At 34.4% G+C, this 13292-nt stretch overlaps 1 protein-coding gene across 6 annotated transcripts in view; it reads left to right on the plus strand.

Annotated features, from left to right (window-relative positions):
- The window catches only part of LOC129231548 (forkhead box protein P1-like), a 370765-nt gene that overhangs the window by 283057 nt on the left and 74416 nt on the right, over nucleotides 1-13292 (plus strand). The window contains exon 1 of one of the 6 annotated variants that reach the window (XM_054865901.1): nucleotides 2096-2301. The exons of the other annotated variants lie outside the window; for them this stretch is intronic. Within the exon in view, the coding sequence (XP_054721876.1) occupies nucleotides 2290-2301 (12 nt within the window). The 5' untranslated portion in view covers nucleotides 2096-2289. Of the gene's footprint in view, nucleotides 1-2095; nucleotides 2302-13292 lie in introns of those variants that run through there. 6 annotated transcript variants of the gene reach the window in all.

Below are 13292 nucleotides of genomic sequence, written 5' to 3' on the forward strand. Positions count from 1 at the left end.
AAAGGTCTTTCAGGTTAAAACGGAACACCCTGTATATAAAATCGATAATTTAGAAATCCGAAAAAGTAAACTTCTGAAATCAACTTTTATTCAAAATATTTCAATGAGAAAGACGTCACCTCTACCCTCTTAAATAAAATCCCATTTTTTTCTTTTATTGTTTTATCATTGCTTAGTTGAACCAATTTAATTTTTTTATACTTTTGTTAAAATTTGCTAACTGAGGTGATATGTGTCTTCATTCGTTAATATACAAATATCGTATGCGTGTAGAGTGAAAATATAACATCTTGAAATATATTTGACGACCATATTGCCCTAAGCATTATAATATAAATGAAATCATACGTTTCATTAGCTTTTTCTGCGATACTAATGTAACTTTTACAATGCTGTAGTTGGAGTGAAAAAGAAAGTAAGGATTAAAAGTAATCTTCCTTTCTTTGTGCAAGCGGATTGCATTATTTATGCAGAAAAATGAAATCTCGTTTGTAGCATCAATTAGGCAAAGCAAGTTTAATGGGAGGGGGGGGGGGAACGTATGGGTCCCTCACCATTTGAAGACTTAGTGCTAGCCTCTCAACAAGGGCTAGCATCCATTATCCATTCACAGTACAGTGAAATCCCGTTACAATTAACTTCGAAGAACCACAAATTTTTTTCGTTGTAACGGGAATTTCGCTGTAATGGGATTCAAGTAATGTACTGGACGTTGCATCGGGACTTAAAACCTATTTCGTTGAAACGGAAATTTCGTTGTATTGGTATTCGGTGTAACGGAATTTCACTGTACATAGCACAACGAATTGTGTTAAGCAAAGACTAATGGCTTGCTGACATTAATAGCAACCCTCATATATGTCTTAAAGTCATAGAAAAATTCAAACATATTTACCGCTTACCGTTGGGAACTAGTAGAGAAGCACAATAAGCTTTTTCTTGGCACATTTCGGAAGGTTCTCTTGAGATACTGATGCTTTGCAGGTAATAATCACAGCGTTTAAGAGAATCTCCCATTTGAATCTCTGAATCTTCTGAAAAGAAGATTTTTGTTATTTAATGAAGCTGAAACTATGAGGATTAACTTTTATCGTCCAGTACTGCGTCAAAGTGAACCGGAAAGTTCAAAAGTAACGAGATATTTATTTTTCTTGGAAAACAAATCCTGACATGGCAAAGACTATCTTTTAACATATGACTACAGATTTATGAATTGTTACATGATAATGTACTTCAAAGAAATTTGGAGTTCAATTCAACCCATTTCTTATTTCTCAAACACACTGACGTAACTTGTAAAATGGCATAAAGTGAAACCATCTCCTATTCACCACTAAGAAACCACTAGTTGGATTCTCTGTCTCTGGCAAGTTTCATCAAATATGTGACACAGAATCCTTCGAGGAGGATTTAAAAGCACAAAATCATGATGTCTGATGCTTAAAGTAGAAAGAATTTAATTTTGGTGTTGCAAACATATTCGTAGACAGGTCAAATGTTTTAGTGTCATTACACACACATTTTAATAATAAGGGAAGTGATTTCCCTCTTAAGAGAATATCTTTAAAGTATGCGGACCCAAGGATTGCCTTTTTGCCAACAACTCTAGTTGTAGTTCACAGTTGTTAGTAGTACAGTTCCAAATTGTGTGTTCCCCGTTAGAAAAAAAAATGAAACAAAATATTGATTTCACTGGAAAGCCTTTTATTCGATTTTAATATGCACTGCAAATCATCCAATTATTGATTTTAATAGCCCGAGAATCAACTTCGTTACAATAATACGAATGAGCAAGAAACACACGGTGTACTTGAAGCAAACTCCTCAAAGAAGCTTCCCAACCCGTCAAAACTCATAAATTTGAGTTTTTAGCGCCACACCTTTACTATGTAAACTCGGCAAGCAATAGTGAATGAGGCTCTTAATGCCCATTTTATGTCCAATAAAACCGTAGATCAGTGCTGCTATTTGATGTCGACATTTAACAAACTTTTTTTTCACGTTTAAGTTGATTCTTTTACCATTCGCAGTCGTGCAGTATTGTTTTCCTTCCGATTCATAAGACGCTTCGTACTGAAACAGAAAATGAGATTTATGGTCCGATTTTGAAGTTCTTGGCGGCTTTTGCATGAATTCCTCGATAACAGACCAAAATTAATAGGCGACTTATCTTTTCAAATGCGTTGTCACCTGTTTCTTGTGGAAAAAGCTTAGCATTATTCCGTGATCATCCTCCTCATAATCTTTCTTAAAGTCATCCTCGTAGAGAAGCCGAAAATTGTCTTCAGAATGATCTATTGGGTAAGATTTTTTTTTTATTTATCTATTAGTTAAAAGACTTTCTGCAAGGAATTCCGTAGTGAGATGAATGCTGTAAATGAAAAGTAATGAAGGCCATGCTGCTCTTGATTTTTAGACGTAAGTACTCAACTGAAAGAGAAACTGTGAGTTAGCAAAATTGTCACGAGTAATACCGATATGATCGTGGAACCTCAGAGCAAAACTATGTATTCTGTACAATTTTAGTTTTAAGAAGCTGCCAGTAATCATTAAAATGTTCTGTTTGGTAAGAATTTTAAAATTATCTATTTGCCTAAAATACTTTTTAACGGATGACTACGAAATGTTACTCACATTTCATCTGCAAACCAAAAAGCTTTCATTCGCTTTGTTAATAATTAATGTGTTCGTATATGCAACAGAGCATACTTTATCCTACAAAATGGGAGTAAAAAATATATTTTTTTAAATACAGAAGTGTCGTGATGAAACAAAGAGCGGAATGGTTATTCTGAACTGTTAAAACTATAGGCAGCATATGGCACAATTAAGGGCTGAAAGGCTTTTAGCACCAGCGGCACTCCGGCAGTCAGAATAGCACCCGTAAGTAACTGAAAAGATTACCTGGACCAATGGTGAAAAGTCACCCTTAATCCAGGTGGGTAAAATTTGTTCCAAAACCACCTAATGGACTCATTCTATGTGCAAGATACTGAATGTTAATTTTCATCTTGTAGATTCCATTTTCCCGTACTGAAGAAAAACTATTTGCTAAATCATAAAGCTCTCTTTTAATAATGCTCACATCTCACCTAATCCTCAGTGCGAGGCAAAAAATAACGGTGAACGTGCTGCAAACACAGCTTAGAACATCGTTTCTAAACCCGAGCGAATACAGCACATAACAAAATAAACGTGAAATCTTTATGAATACTGCAAGAGAAAATTCATACGTCCGTATTTTGTGCAGGGTCTAAAGCCCTTCGGCCGATTTTCATGAAATTTGGCTTAAAACTAGTTAATAGGATGGGAGAATGCAATATACATATCGAAGTCTTTCGCCAAAAATTCGATTTGTTCTTTTTTAATTATAGTTTTTTAATCAAACTTGTATCATAAATACATCCAATATTGAAAAGAACATTTTTTTGGATTTATTTCTCTTCTGGAATTCTTTATATTAACAGTGGCGTCGCTACGGAGGGCGGGAGGAGGGACGGTCCGCCCTGGGTGTCACCCGTCTGGGGGGTGACGCCCAAAGTGGAATTGCAAGTTTTTAAAAATTATAAGGGTAAAATGAGTTTTTAAGAGTACAAGTTTGAAGATTTACCGGAAGAGAGAATCCCCCGGACTCCCCCCCCCCTCATCATGGAGTGAATATTATACTCAGAATTAAGGACATGTTGTCAAAACTTAGACCCCTTGGTGAATCCTCTTAAACCAAAAAACTGAAACCCATTATTTTCCCCTGTACTTGAGATACGTTTGAAATAATTAAGAGGCCATCAATTTCATACACACCCTTACTTTTTAGATCTCGCAACGGCACTGCACATATGCGTCTAGGGCAAGTTATATAAAAAGGGTTCATAGTTATTGTCTTTTATACATTAAACCACTTAAAATTTTGTAATAATACAAATGCAGTTGTTTCTGAAAATTGTATGAATTTCATATTTTCATAGAACATTAATACTTTTTTTTTCTTTTTTTGTGTTTGTTTTGTGGGGGTGGGGGGTGGCACCGCAAATGACCGCCCCGGGTGTCACCCGTGCTAGGTACGCCACAGATATTAATATTTATAAAATTATTCTAAATTTTCTGTGTTTCTCTGCGTGAAATGAAATTTGTTTGAATCTTCGAAATTAACTGAACGAGAGTAAAAATTAATTTAAGAACACACGAATTCAAATATCTCTCTTTTTCTTGATTTTTACTTCCTTTTACAAAAAAGGAAGTATTGTATTCGCAAAAAAATTTTCACTCAAAAATCGCCCTTAATTTCCATTTTGCTCACCCCCAAATGAATGTTGAGTTTTTTTTTCGATTCGACCACATGCGGAAAAGTGCCTAAGAATGTATAGACACGCGAAATATCCATTTTGACCATCACCGAGGTAATTACAACGACTTTTCTCGTGACGTCTGTATGTATGTGCGTATGTGTGTATGTGCGTATGTGCGTATGTATCTCGCATAACTCAAAAATGGTATGTCCTAGAAAGTTGAAATTTGGTACATAGACTCGTAGTGGGGTCTAGTTGTGCACCTCCCCTTTTGGTTGCTTTCGGATGTTCCTAAGGGGGTCTTTTGCACCTTTTTGGGGGGAAATCATTGTTAATTTCGATGTAAACTCAAGTGGCGTTATAATTTGTCGGACACTTGGCGATATATCGCCAGTCTTTTGGTCGCCAAGTTTTGTCGCCAACTTGGCGACAAATTTGGCGGAGTTTTTTTTTTTTTTTTTTTTTTGGTTTCAATTTGGCCATTGTTGGTGATATTTAGAGAATAAATATTGAATCACATTAAAATAGCGAATAATGGGGAAATGACATTAAATTGGAGTAAAAGGAAGTCATGTGATGCACACATCAGCTCGTTTTTTTTTAAGGGCGAGATGTTATGTAATTTTTCGTATACCGCAGGACTGAAAACAATTGAAGATACATGAAAATTAAATTTTTTTCTCATATAAAAATTACGTTTATATTTTTGTCATGATTAAAATTCTTCACTAATGAAAACATATGTTAGTTCCACGGTGCAATATTTACTAGATTTTTTTTTCAGCATACCGATGCTAGTTTGGGTGTCATTTTATTGCCGATTGAATATATTAACTTGAATTTCAAACATTCTAATGATTTAAAGTGGCAAAATTAAAAATTTGAAGATAACCATTACAAATAGTAGGGGAACCTCTCCTCTGTCTTGGGGCAAGAGATAGTACTAGTCGCCCTGGTAGGTGTTGCTGTACAGCATGATTCAGAAAAGAAAATCCATGAAAGCCTTTCTAGGATGTTATCTTTCAAGTCGTTTTACTCAAAACTTGAAAATGTCCACATACATTCCTTTGCTTCTCACTGCCTCATATGGTATTTCAACACAAATTCTGAAGTTGACGTGTTTTAAAAAGTTTTTGATTATAGTTTGCAGATCACGTGTCACACTATTTGTTATTATGTTTCGTAGTTAGATGAAAGAGAAAGCATTTTATAGCTAAACCTATTTTATAAAAACCTTTTTCAATTAAAATCCGGGGGTGCCCAGCTAGGGGGGGGGGGGTGTCATGGCGCAGACTGTGCCATTGAAATTTTTAGAAGTTGTTTTGAGGGGTATTTTTCCTTTTTTTTGGGGGGAAGGACGGGGGGTCTTGCTTTTAAGGAAGCTTTTCGCGATATTTAGGGGGGTGGGCACTTGCTCTTAGGGGGTGGGCACCCCTGTAAATGCTATTTTAAGAGTTATTAGAAATGCATTGCTATTTCAATTAATGGGTGTTTTATAGCTAAAAAGTTCTGTTTCAAGCTTTTTTAACCAGATTTTGTAATGCACTATCATTTTTTAATCGGATTTTCTTTTGAAACAAATTTTGAAAAGCGTTTTACTTCATTTCTTGAATAAGTGCAACCTTTCTTCCAAACTAATGTATTGCAGTAAACTATTTTTTTCTTAAAAAACGTTCAACCTAGTAAAAAGGAAAATGAAAAACTAAAGTTTTTACGAACGAATAAAGTTTTTTTTTTTGGGGGGGGGGGAGGGGTGGATTTTAAGCTTTGTTCAACTTAGTACTGGGCAGAATAATTAAATATTGTACTAGTATTACTCTTTTAAAACGTTTTTCAGATAGTTTGATCAAATAACAATAATGTAATGAATAAACTAGGTTATACAGCAGAATTGGGAAGTACAATCCGACTTATTCATAAGTGTGTTGCCAAATTTACAAATTTTCATCACAGAGCTAAGAAGTAAAACAGCTGTCGTAAACGGTTTAGGGAAGTCATCACTGTAACCGATCCACCATCTTTAATTGCCTAGCTTCAGTCAGATTCTCCGTCGTTGTTTGATACGTAATTGTGTTATTATGAGTTATAAAATCGTTTCATATGAGCAAATTTTATTTCAGCTAAAAAATGAGTTGCATTGCCTATGTCTGTCAGAAGTACTCAGGGGTGCTACCCCCCCCCCCCCAAATCTCAACCCTCTTTCCCGTTTTTATTTTTTAGCTATCTTCTTTTATTAATTTATTTTTTGAAATATTTTTGTGTATTTATTTATTTATTTATTTTTAATTTTTATTGCTATTATTATCTTATTAGAAAAGATCAGTGCTACGTCAGTGATAAACACACACCACACACACAAATTAAATAAATAAATGAAATAAAATATGAACAGAATAAAATAAAATAAACAATTTGAAATAAAAATAAATCAAAAAATAAATTTTAATAAATAACTTTAATAAAATTAAAAATCCCCCCCCCCCATTTTAATGGTGCACCTTGTGCCATAATCCTCCCCCCCCCCTTGTGGACACCCCTGGAACTGCCCGTCTCAGATGACTCTTGGAATTGCTTTTCGACGGCATTATCTACACATTTTCCGATTTTAATATATTTATTTATTTACTTTTTTTTTAATAGCATTTTCGTAATCTGTATTGTTTTAGTCTTGTGGTAAAAACATGCATATTTGGTTGCCGCTAAAAAGAAAAAAAAAACATTTATTTTTATCAGTAGTAATTAGCAATAACTGCTTTTAGAGCTACAGTATGCCGGTCATCGGCAGTACGCAGAATGGAAAATAAATGAATCACTGCCAAAACTTGCTCCAAGACGCAAAAACCGTTTTCGAGATTTCCTTTGTAGCTCAACAAAGCGTAAGAGATGCTTCAAATCATTATTTATGAAAAATATTCATTCATTAATTCAGGAAATTTCGAAGAAAACGTTTTTTAATGACATCAAAAAAAAAAAAATCTTTTTTTTTTTTTTTTAAATTTATTGTGAGGTGTACCGCTGACAGTTGACGGGAGGTCCCCGGGACCTCTTTAAAATATCCCTATTCATCACATTTTCCTGGCGATTCGACCGACTTAGAGATGGATTAACATTTTTTTTTAAATCATGGAAAAATTATTTCTTACGAAATGTGGGCATATCATTCGTTAAAATTCGGAACTTCATACGGTAAATTGAGTCTCCCCCCCCCCCCTCCCAAAAATTGTAGTTCGGGTCTCCCCTGACTTTTATTTTTTGTATCCGTACTAAACAAAACTATTTCTTGCTAATATACATAGGGGAGGTTCCACAAGAATATGAACCCTCCTCTGCCTTCTCTTTCTACACATTAAATTATCGATACCACAATGCATAATCGTGGTATTTTAAACAGTTTTTATGCTTCAGTATGAATTATAATGCTGAACTGCTAATTCAAAATTCCAGTATTTTCAGTATAGCATTTGAAGAATTTCCAATATCAAATCATAAAACACCTCTGGTCATAATGTGTAAGGTTTGCTGCAAACCTTTTGCTGTTTCCTTACCCCCACATTGATTATCGTCTCACCTTCCTAATCAAAAATATTCAGCTTTCAACACGTTTGTTTATCATGCAATGAATATTTGTTCTTCACCAGTGCTTCTTAATGCGAAATTTAACTATTTAAGACCTGCGGCTGTTGATAGAGACTATCAGTCCATCTTACAAAGAGACCTTACGGTCTCGAAAATTCAGATCGGGATGAAATTCAGCAGATTAGTAGTACCCCTTGAGATTATCCACACAGTAAAGTAATAAAGAGCACTAGCCAGAATATTCCGAGAAAACAGCCTCTTAAATTTTACGCGCAGCCTATATATAGTAGTAGAGATTACTCGCCAACAACAGCTCGGGGGCTGTGTGGTCAGCGAGCTGCATTTCCGTGCTGTCGATCCAGGTTCGATACCTCTTGAAGAATTTTTGAATATAAATTTATAAAGCGACTGTTACAACAGAGCTCAATTTCCCAATAAGCAGAGTAGTCCTATTTTGCCAGGCAAGTTTCTAGGTCAGTTTTTGCCTAGGGCGGCAAATTTTGCTCCGATCTTATTTTTTAAATTATTGTTCCTGAAAATAAAATATCAGTTATTTTTTAATTTTTCCCCAAAACAGTGACATAACCGATCCTAACTTGTCAGCGAACTTGACCGTAATTGTCGAAACCACAGAAAATGCGGTGTGACAGACTTCAGACATAACATCTTGTTTCTCTTAAAAAGATCATGTGCAGCACTGGAAGGGCTGAGTGACCCTCTTGCGTTTAAAAAGAGCATTTTATTTCCCTTATACCCGTAGGAGTGTCATCACGAAACAATACTTGAATGTTTTAAAAATTGGAAAGTAATTTGGGATTATTACTTTTGCTCAGTAAGTTAGTTAAAACCTACTCCGCTTGGTTAAGCTTAAACACTGTTTTATCCATCAATTTGTAGGAACCATTTGTTTGTAGAACAAATCAAAATATGTTTTAAATTTTTAATATACAATAAAATAAAAGAAAACAAGCTAACTCATTTCCGCACGTGTAACTCCTTTGTCGCACATTGGCTCAACAGGTGCTCTTCTTGCTCTAGAGGTCTATTGTGCAGGAATTGCAAGTGATGGTGAATCAATTTTTCTTTCATATAGTCACTTGTTTCTTTTCTTTTCTTTTTTTTTCGTTCTGTCGAAATAAATTTCGAGTCATTTTTTTAAAAAATCGAGTTAAAGGAAGTTAACTTCGAGATATTGAGAACAATTTACATTGAATTAAAGACAAAGAGATCGGGACTTGATAAAACTTCGAGTTATCGCGAATTGACTGATATATATATATATATATATATATATATATATTCTTTTTTTTTTTCTTTTATCGAAAATGTAACTATCGGTGATTTCGCGTTTTTAATATCTTGTGAATTTACTATTAACAGAATTAAAATTTTATTATAATATGTATTAAGTTTAAATATTTTGCAAATCTTAAATTTTTTCTATTACGACGGGCTCGTGAAAATTAAAACCTGTTGAAAAAAGTGCTTTTCAGTATTTAAATTGACCTCGGATAAATCACGTAAGTGGAAGGGGGTGGCAGATTTCAAATCTGCCTAGGGGCGGCATGAAGCTAAATTCGGCCCTGTGTTACAGCAAATTGAAATTTGTATTGAAGAAAATACTTTATTTTTAGATGCGTAATGTATTTTAATCGAGAAAATAGAGATAAATTCAATCGATTATAAATTATAATTTTAATTACTACGGCAACAAAACTAGGTTAAGACTTGTTAATTTATATAAAACATTTAAAAATATGCTTTTTATTTATCAATTATCTATTTATATACATACACCAGAATGATAACTATCACAAGAACACGGAAAACAAAAATTGTTTTGGCATCTTTCACAATGTATAAAGGAAGATCGTTTACAGGAGCAACCTTTTTGTAAAAGATTCAAACGAAAACATACTTCATTAACATTCATGAAAATTTCTCTTTTGTCAGAAAGTTTGGAAGTATACCAAATCATTTTATTAAAAATTGGCGATGACAGTTGAGGATAGACTATTGATAGTATTTTTCTAGTCTTCACGGGTATTTATTTTTCTATTATTTTCAACGAGATATGCACAATTTTGTATGCACTACATTAGATTCTTTACCTATGTATAAAAATAGACGTCGCAAGGTTGAACAAGTTAGGTACATTTTGGTTTTAAAAAAATTCTTCAAGACTTATCAAACCCGTGTGAACACTCTCAAAAGGTACTACGAATCTGCTGAATTTCATCCCCATCTGAATTTCCTATTCCTATTCCTATTCAGAGTCACAACTGACTACAACTGTATTTATGCCGAGGACTGCATACTAAGTGCCTTGCCTCCATTATTTCATATACCGATAGGTGGCAGCACCATCACCGGATCGAACAGTTAATGAGAATTTAGAACTAGTCCAGGAGCTAATAGCTACCTGGTGCTAGCACCCCCAGAGGTATCGTTTCACTTGGAGGACATTGAGACCACGAGCATATTTAACGTCGCCCAGTCCCCTTTAATGACGACGGTGGGTCTTCGACCATCGAGGTTCGAACTCAGGACCCTCCGGTCCCGAATCCGACACTCTACCGATCGGGCTACCACGGCCCCCCGATCTGAATTTCCGAGACTGTGAGTCTCCTTGTTAGTTGATTCCATTTATAAAAAAAAAAAATGCTAAATATCTCAAAATATTGTTTAAAATAGTCATCATAATCTTTTACCACTAAGAATTTGATTGTTTTGCCTTTCTTTCCTATTATTAGTTTTCAGGTTGCTATGATTCTGAAGTAATTCCAATTCCTAGTGGTTTCTCCCATTAATAAACTTTCGTTCTCTTCTCTTAAAGATTCTATTCATCCTCTTAAATGTTGTGGGATTTATAAAATTGATTGCAATTGCGGACTCGGATGCATCGGACAGACCCGTCGTTCTTTGAAATTTCGCTTAAAAAAACATCAAAGCTATGTGAAAAAACAACAACTTAATAAATCTAGTATTGCTCAAAACTGTTGGGATTCGAATCACTTTTGATTTTAACTCTTATCAAATTGTCCAAAAATGCCCCAATTCGAACGATCTTGATTTTTGAGAATCTTACCACATCCTGAGGAACCGCTCTAGTTTAGTTAACGACCTTACTGCAACTGCGTATTTTTCTTCTACGCGGACTGAATTTTTATAATTGCTTTTTTTTCCATTGTTTTAATGTAAACGGGCATCTCCCCCCCCCCCTCTTTCCCTTTTCTTGACTGTACATTTTTACTTCCTTTTACAAAAAAGGAAGTCTTGTATTCGCGAAAAAATTTTCACTCAAAATAGACCTTAATTTCCATTTTGCTCACCCCCGAATTAACGTTGAGTTTTTTTTTCAACCCGACCACACATGGATATGTACCAAAGAACGTATAGACACCTGAAATATCCATTTTGACATTCCCCGAGTTAATTACAACGACTTTTCTCTTGACGTCTGTATGTACGTATGTATGTGTGTGCGTATGTGCGTATGTATGTCGCATAACTCAAGAACGGTATGTCCTAGAAAGTTGAAATTTTGTACGTAGACTCCTAATGGGGTCTAGTTGTGCACCTCCCCTTTTGGTTGCATTCGAGTGTTTCTAAAGGGGTCTTTTGCCCCTTTTTTTGGGGGGGGGGAATTATTGTTAATTTCGATGTAAAATCAAGTGGTGTTATAATATATGCAAACACTTGGCAATATATTGCCAAGATTTTGGTCGCTAAGTTTTGTCGCCAACTTGGCGACAAATTTGGCAGTTTTATTTTTATTTTTTTTAATCTGGTTTCAATTTGGCCATTGTTGATGATATTTAGAGAGTTAACTATGGAATCACATTAAAATTGTCAATAATGGGGAAATAACTTTAAATTGGTGTAAAAGGAAGTCATGTGATGCATACATCAGCTCGTTTCTTTTTATTTTTTCTTTTTTTTTTCCCAGAATTCAAGATTACAACAATAAATTTTGATAAAAACAACTATTTGACTGGTATTCAGTTGCACTTATAAAGATTGACGCTTATATCATTTACAAAGCTGCAGAAAATTTTTGACTCATATTTCTGCCCCCCCCCCCTCCTTTCGAGTTGTTTATATGCAAAAACAGCATCTCCAATTACATTTCAAGTTTTAACTTTATAGTTTGAAATAATTCGAATTGAATAGAATACTTTAAAAAAGACAGACAACCAACTAGAACAAAGAATAGATTGATTGCAATGAGCACAAAGAAAGGAGAAACTAGAACTGGCAAACCATTTGCGATGTACTTCACGCACATTTGAAGGGCATATCGCAATTGCCTAGGTCGTTCAACTAACTATACTTGAAGTACTATTTATTTCTCTAGAGTTGAATTTCAACCATCTGTAGATTCAAATGAAAGATAATTACGTTTCATCATTGCGTTTTCTCCTGTTTAGTGAAAAATCACTAAAAATCGAAAGTCAAATGGGTAGCCAAAGATATTATTTGAGTTAACTGAACTTGAGTATGGTAAATAGGCTTGGTAAGGAGCAACTTTCCCGAAAAATAGCCTTTATATATTTTTCAATTTCGTTTATCTCGCTCCACCCTAATGATCATCTTTATTGTTTCAGAGCTATTGTTTACACTACGCGTGGACCCACAAGAAAAAATTAGACTAATCAACTTTTTTTCAATACAAAGTTTGAAAATATTTTGTCGTGCAAAGTGTGGAATGTCATTACTACATCCCGTCATCCCATGAGAAACAATAACAAGTTTGGGTGAGCCATCGCATTTAAGATTCTTTGCTGTATTTATTTATAAATGCCCCATTATCCATATAAGAAAATATTTATGCAAAGGTTTGGAGTCTTTTTTTTCTTTCCACCAAATGTACCGAGGGAATAGTTTTCATTATTTTTATTTTCTCTTTAAAATAGAGCCAATGATTTTTAGTTAGGGCGGGGCTTTTGTTTTTTTCTTTCATATTCAAAAGTTTTCCTCGGAGGTAATTTTGAGCTAGACACGCAGATCGACAAAAACACCAGACAAATAAACATCTCTTAGAGTACAGAGATAAGGCATAACAAACCCGAATTTTCGGATGTATTATGGCGGCGCAAGTCAGAGCAAAGCATTACATAAAAGAGGTAAACTATTTTTCATTCAATCTTGAAGGTGACATAAATAGCATTAATTATACTAATATTTTTAATGGTTAAGACACATTTGAAATGCAGTTAAATAACATAATCTTTACAGAACCATGATTCCGTAAATTAAACTTTAGAAATTCAGAAATTTGAAATACGTAAGAGAAATGGGGGCACATGTGAACATGGTATGTTTTACTAGGATAACGTCAAGCAAAAAATCTTGAAAAATTCTCAATTAAGGACAGTACCAATTCTACTTTCTGGCCAAACTTTTAGACTAATGAGCGAGCCAGTTTAT

The sequence above is a fragment of the Uloborus diversus genome, chromosome 10 (assembly GCF_026930045.1).
Source record: "Uloborus diversus isolate 005 chromosome 10, Udiv.v.3.1, whole genome shotgun sequence".
Taxonomy (NCBI): domain Eukaryota; kingdom Metazoa; phylum Arthropoda; class Arachnida; order Araneae; family Uloboridae; genus Uloborus; species Uloborus diversus.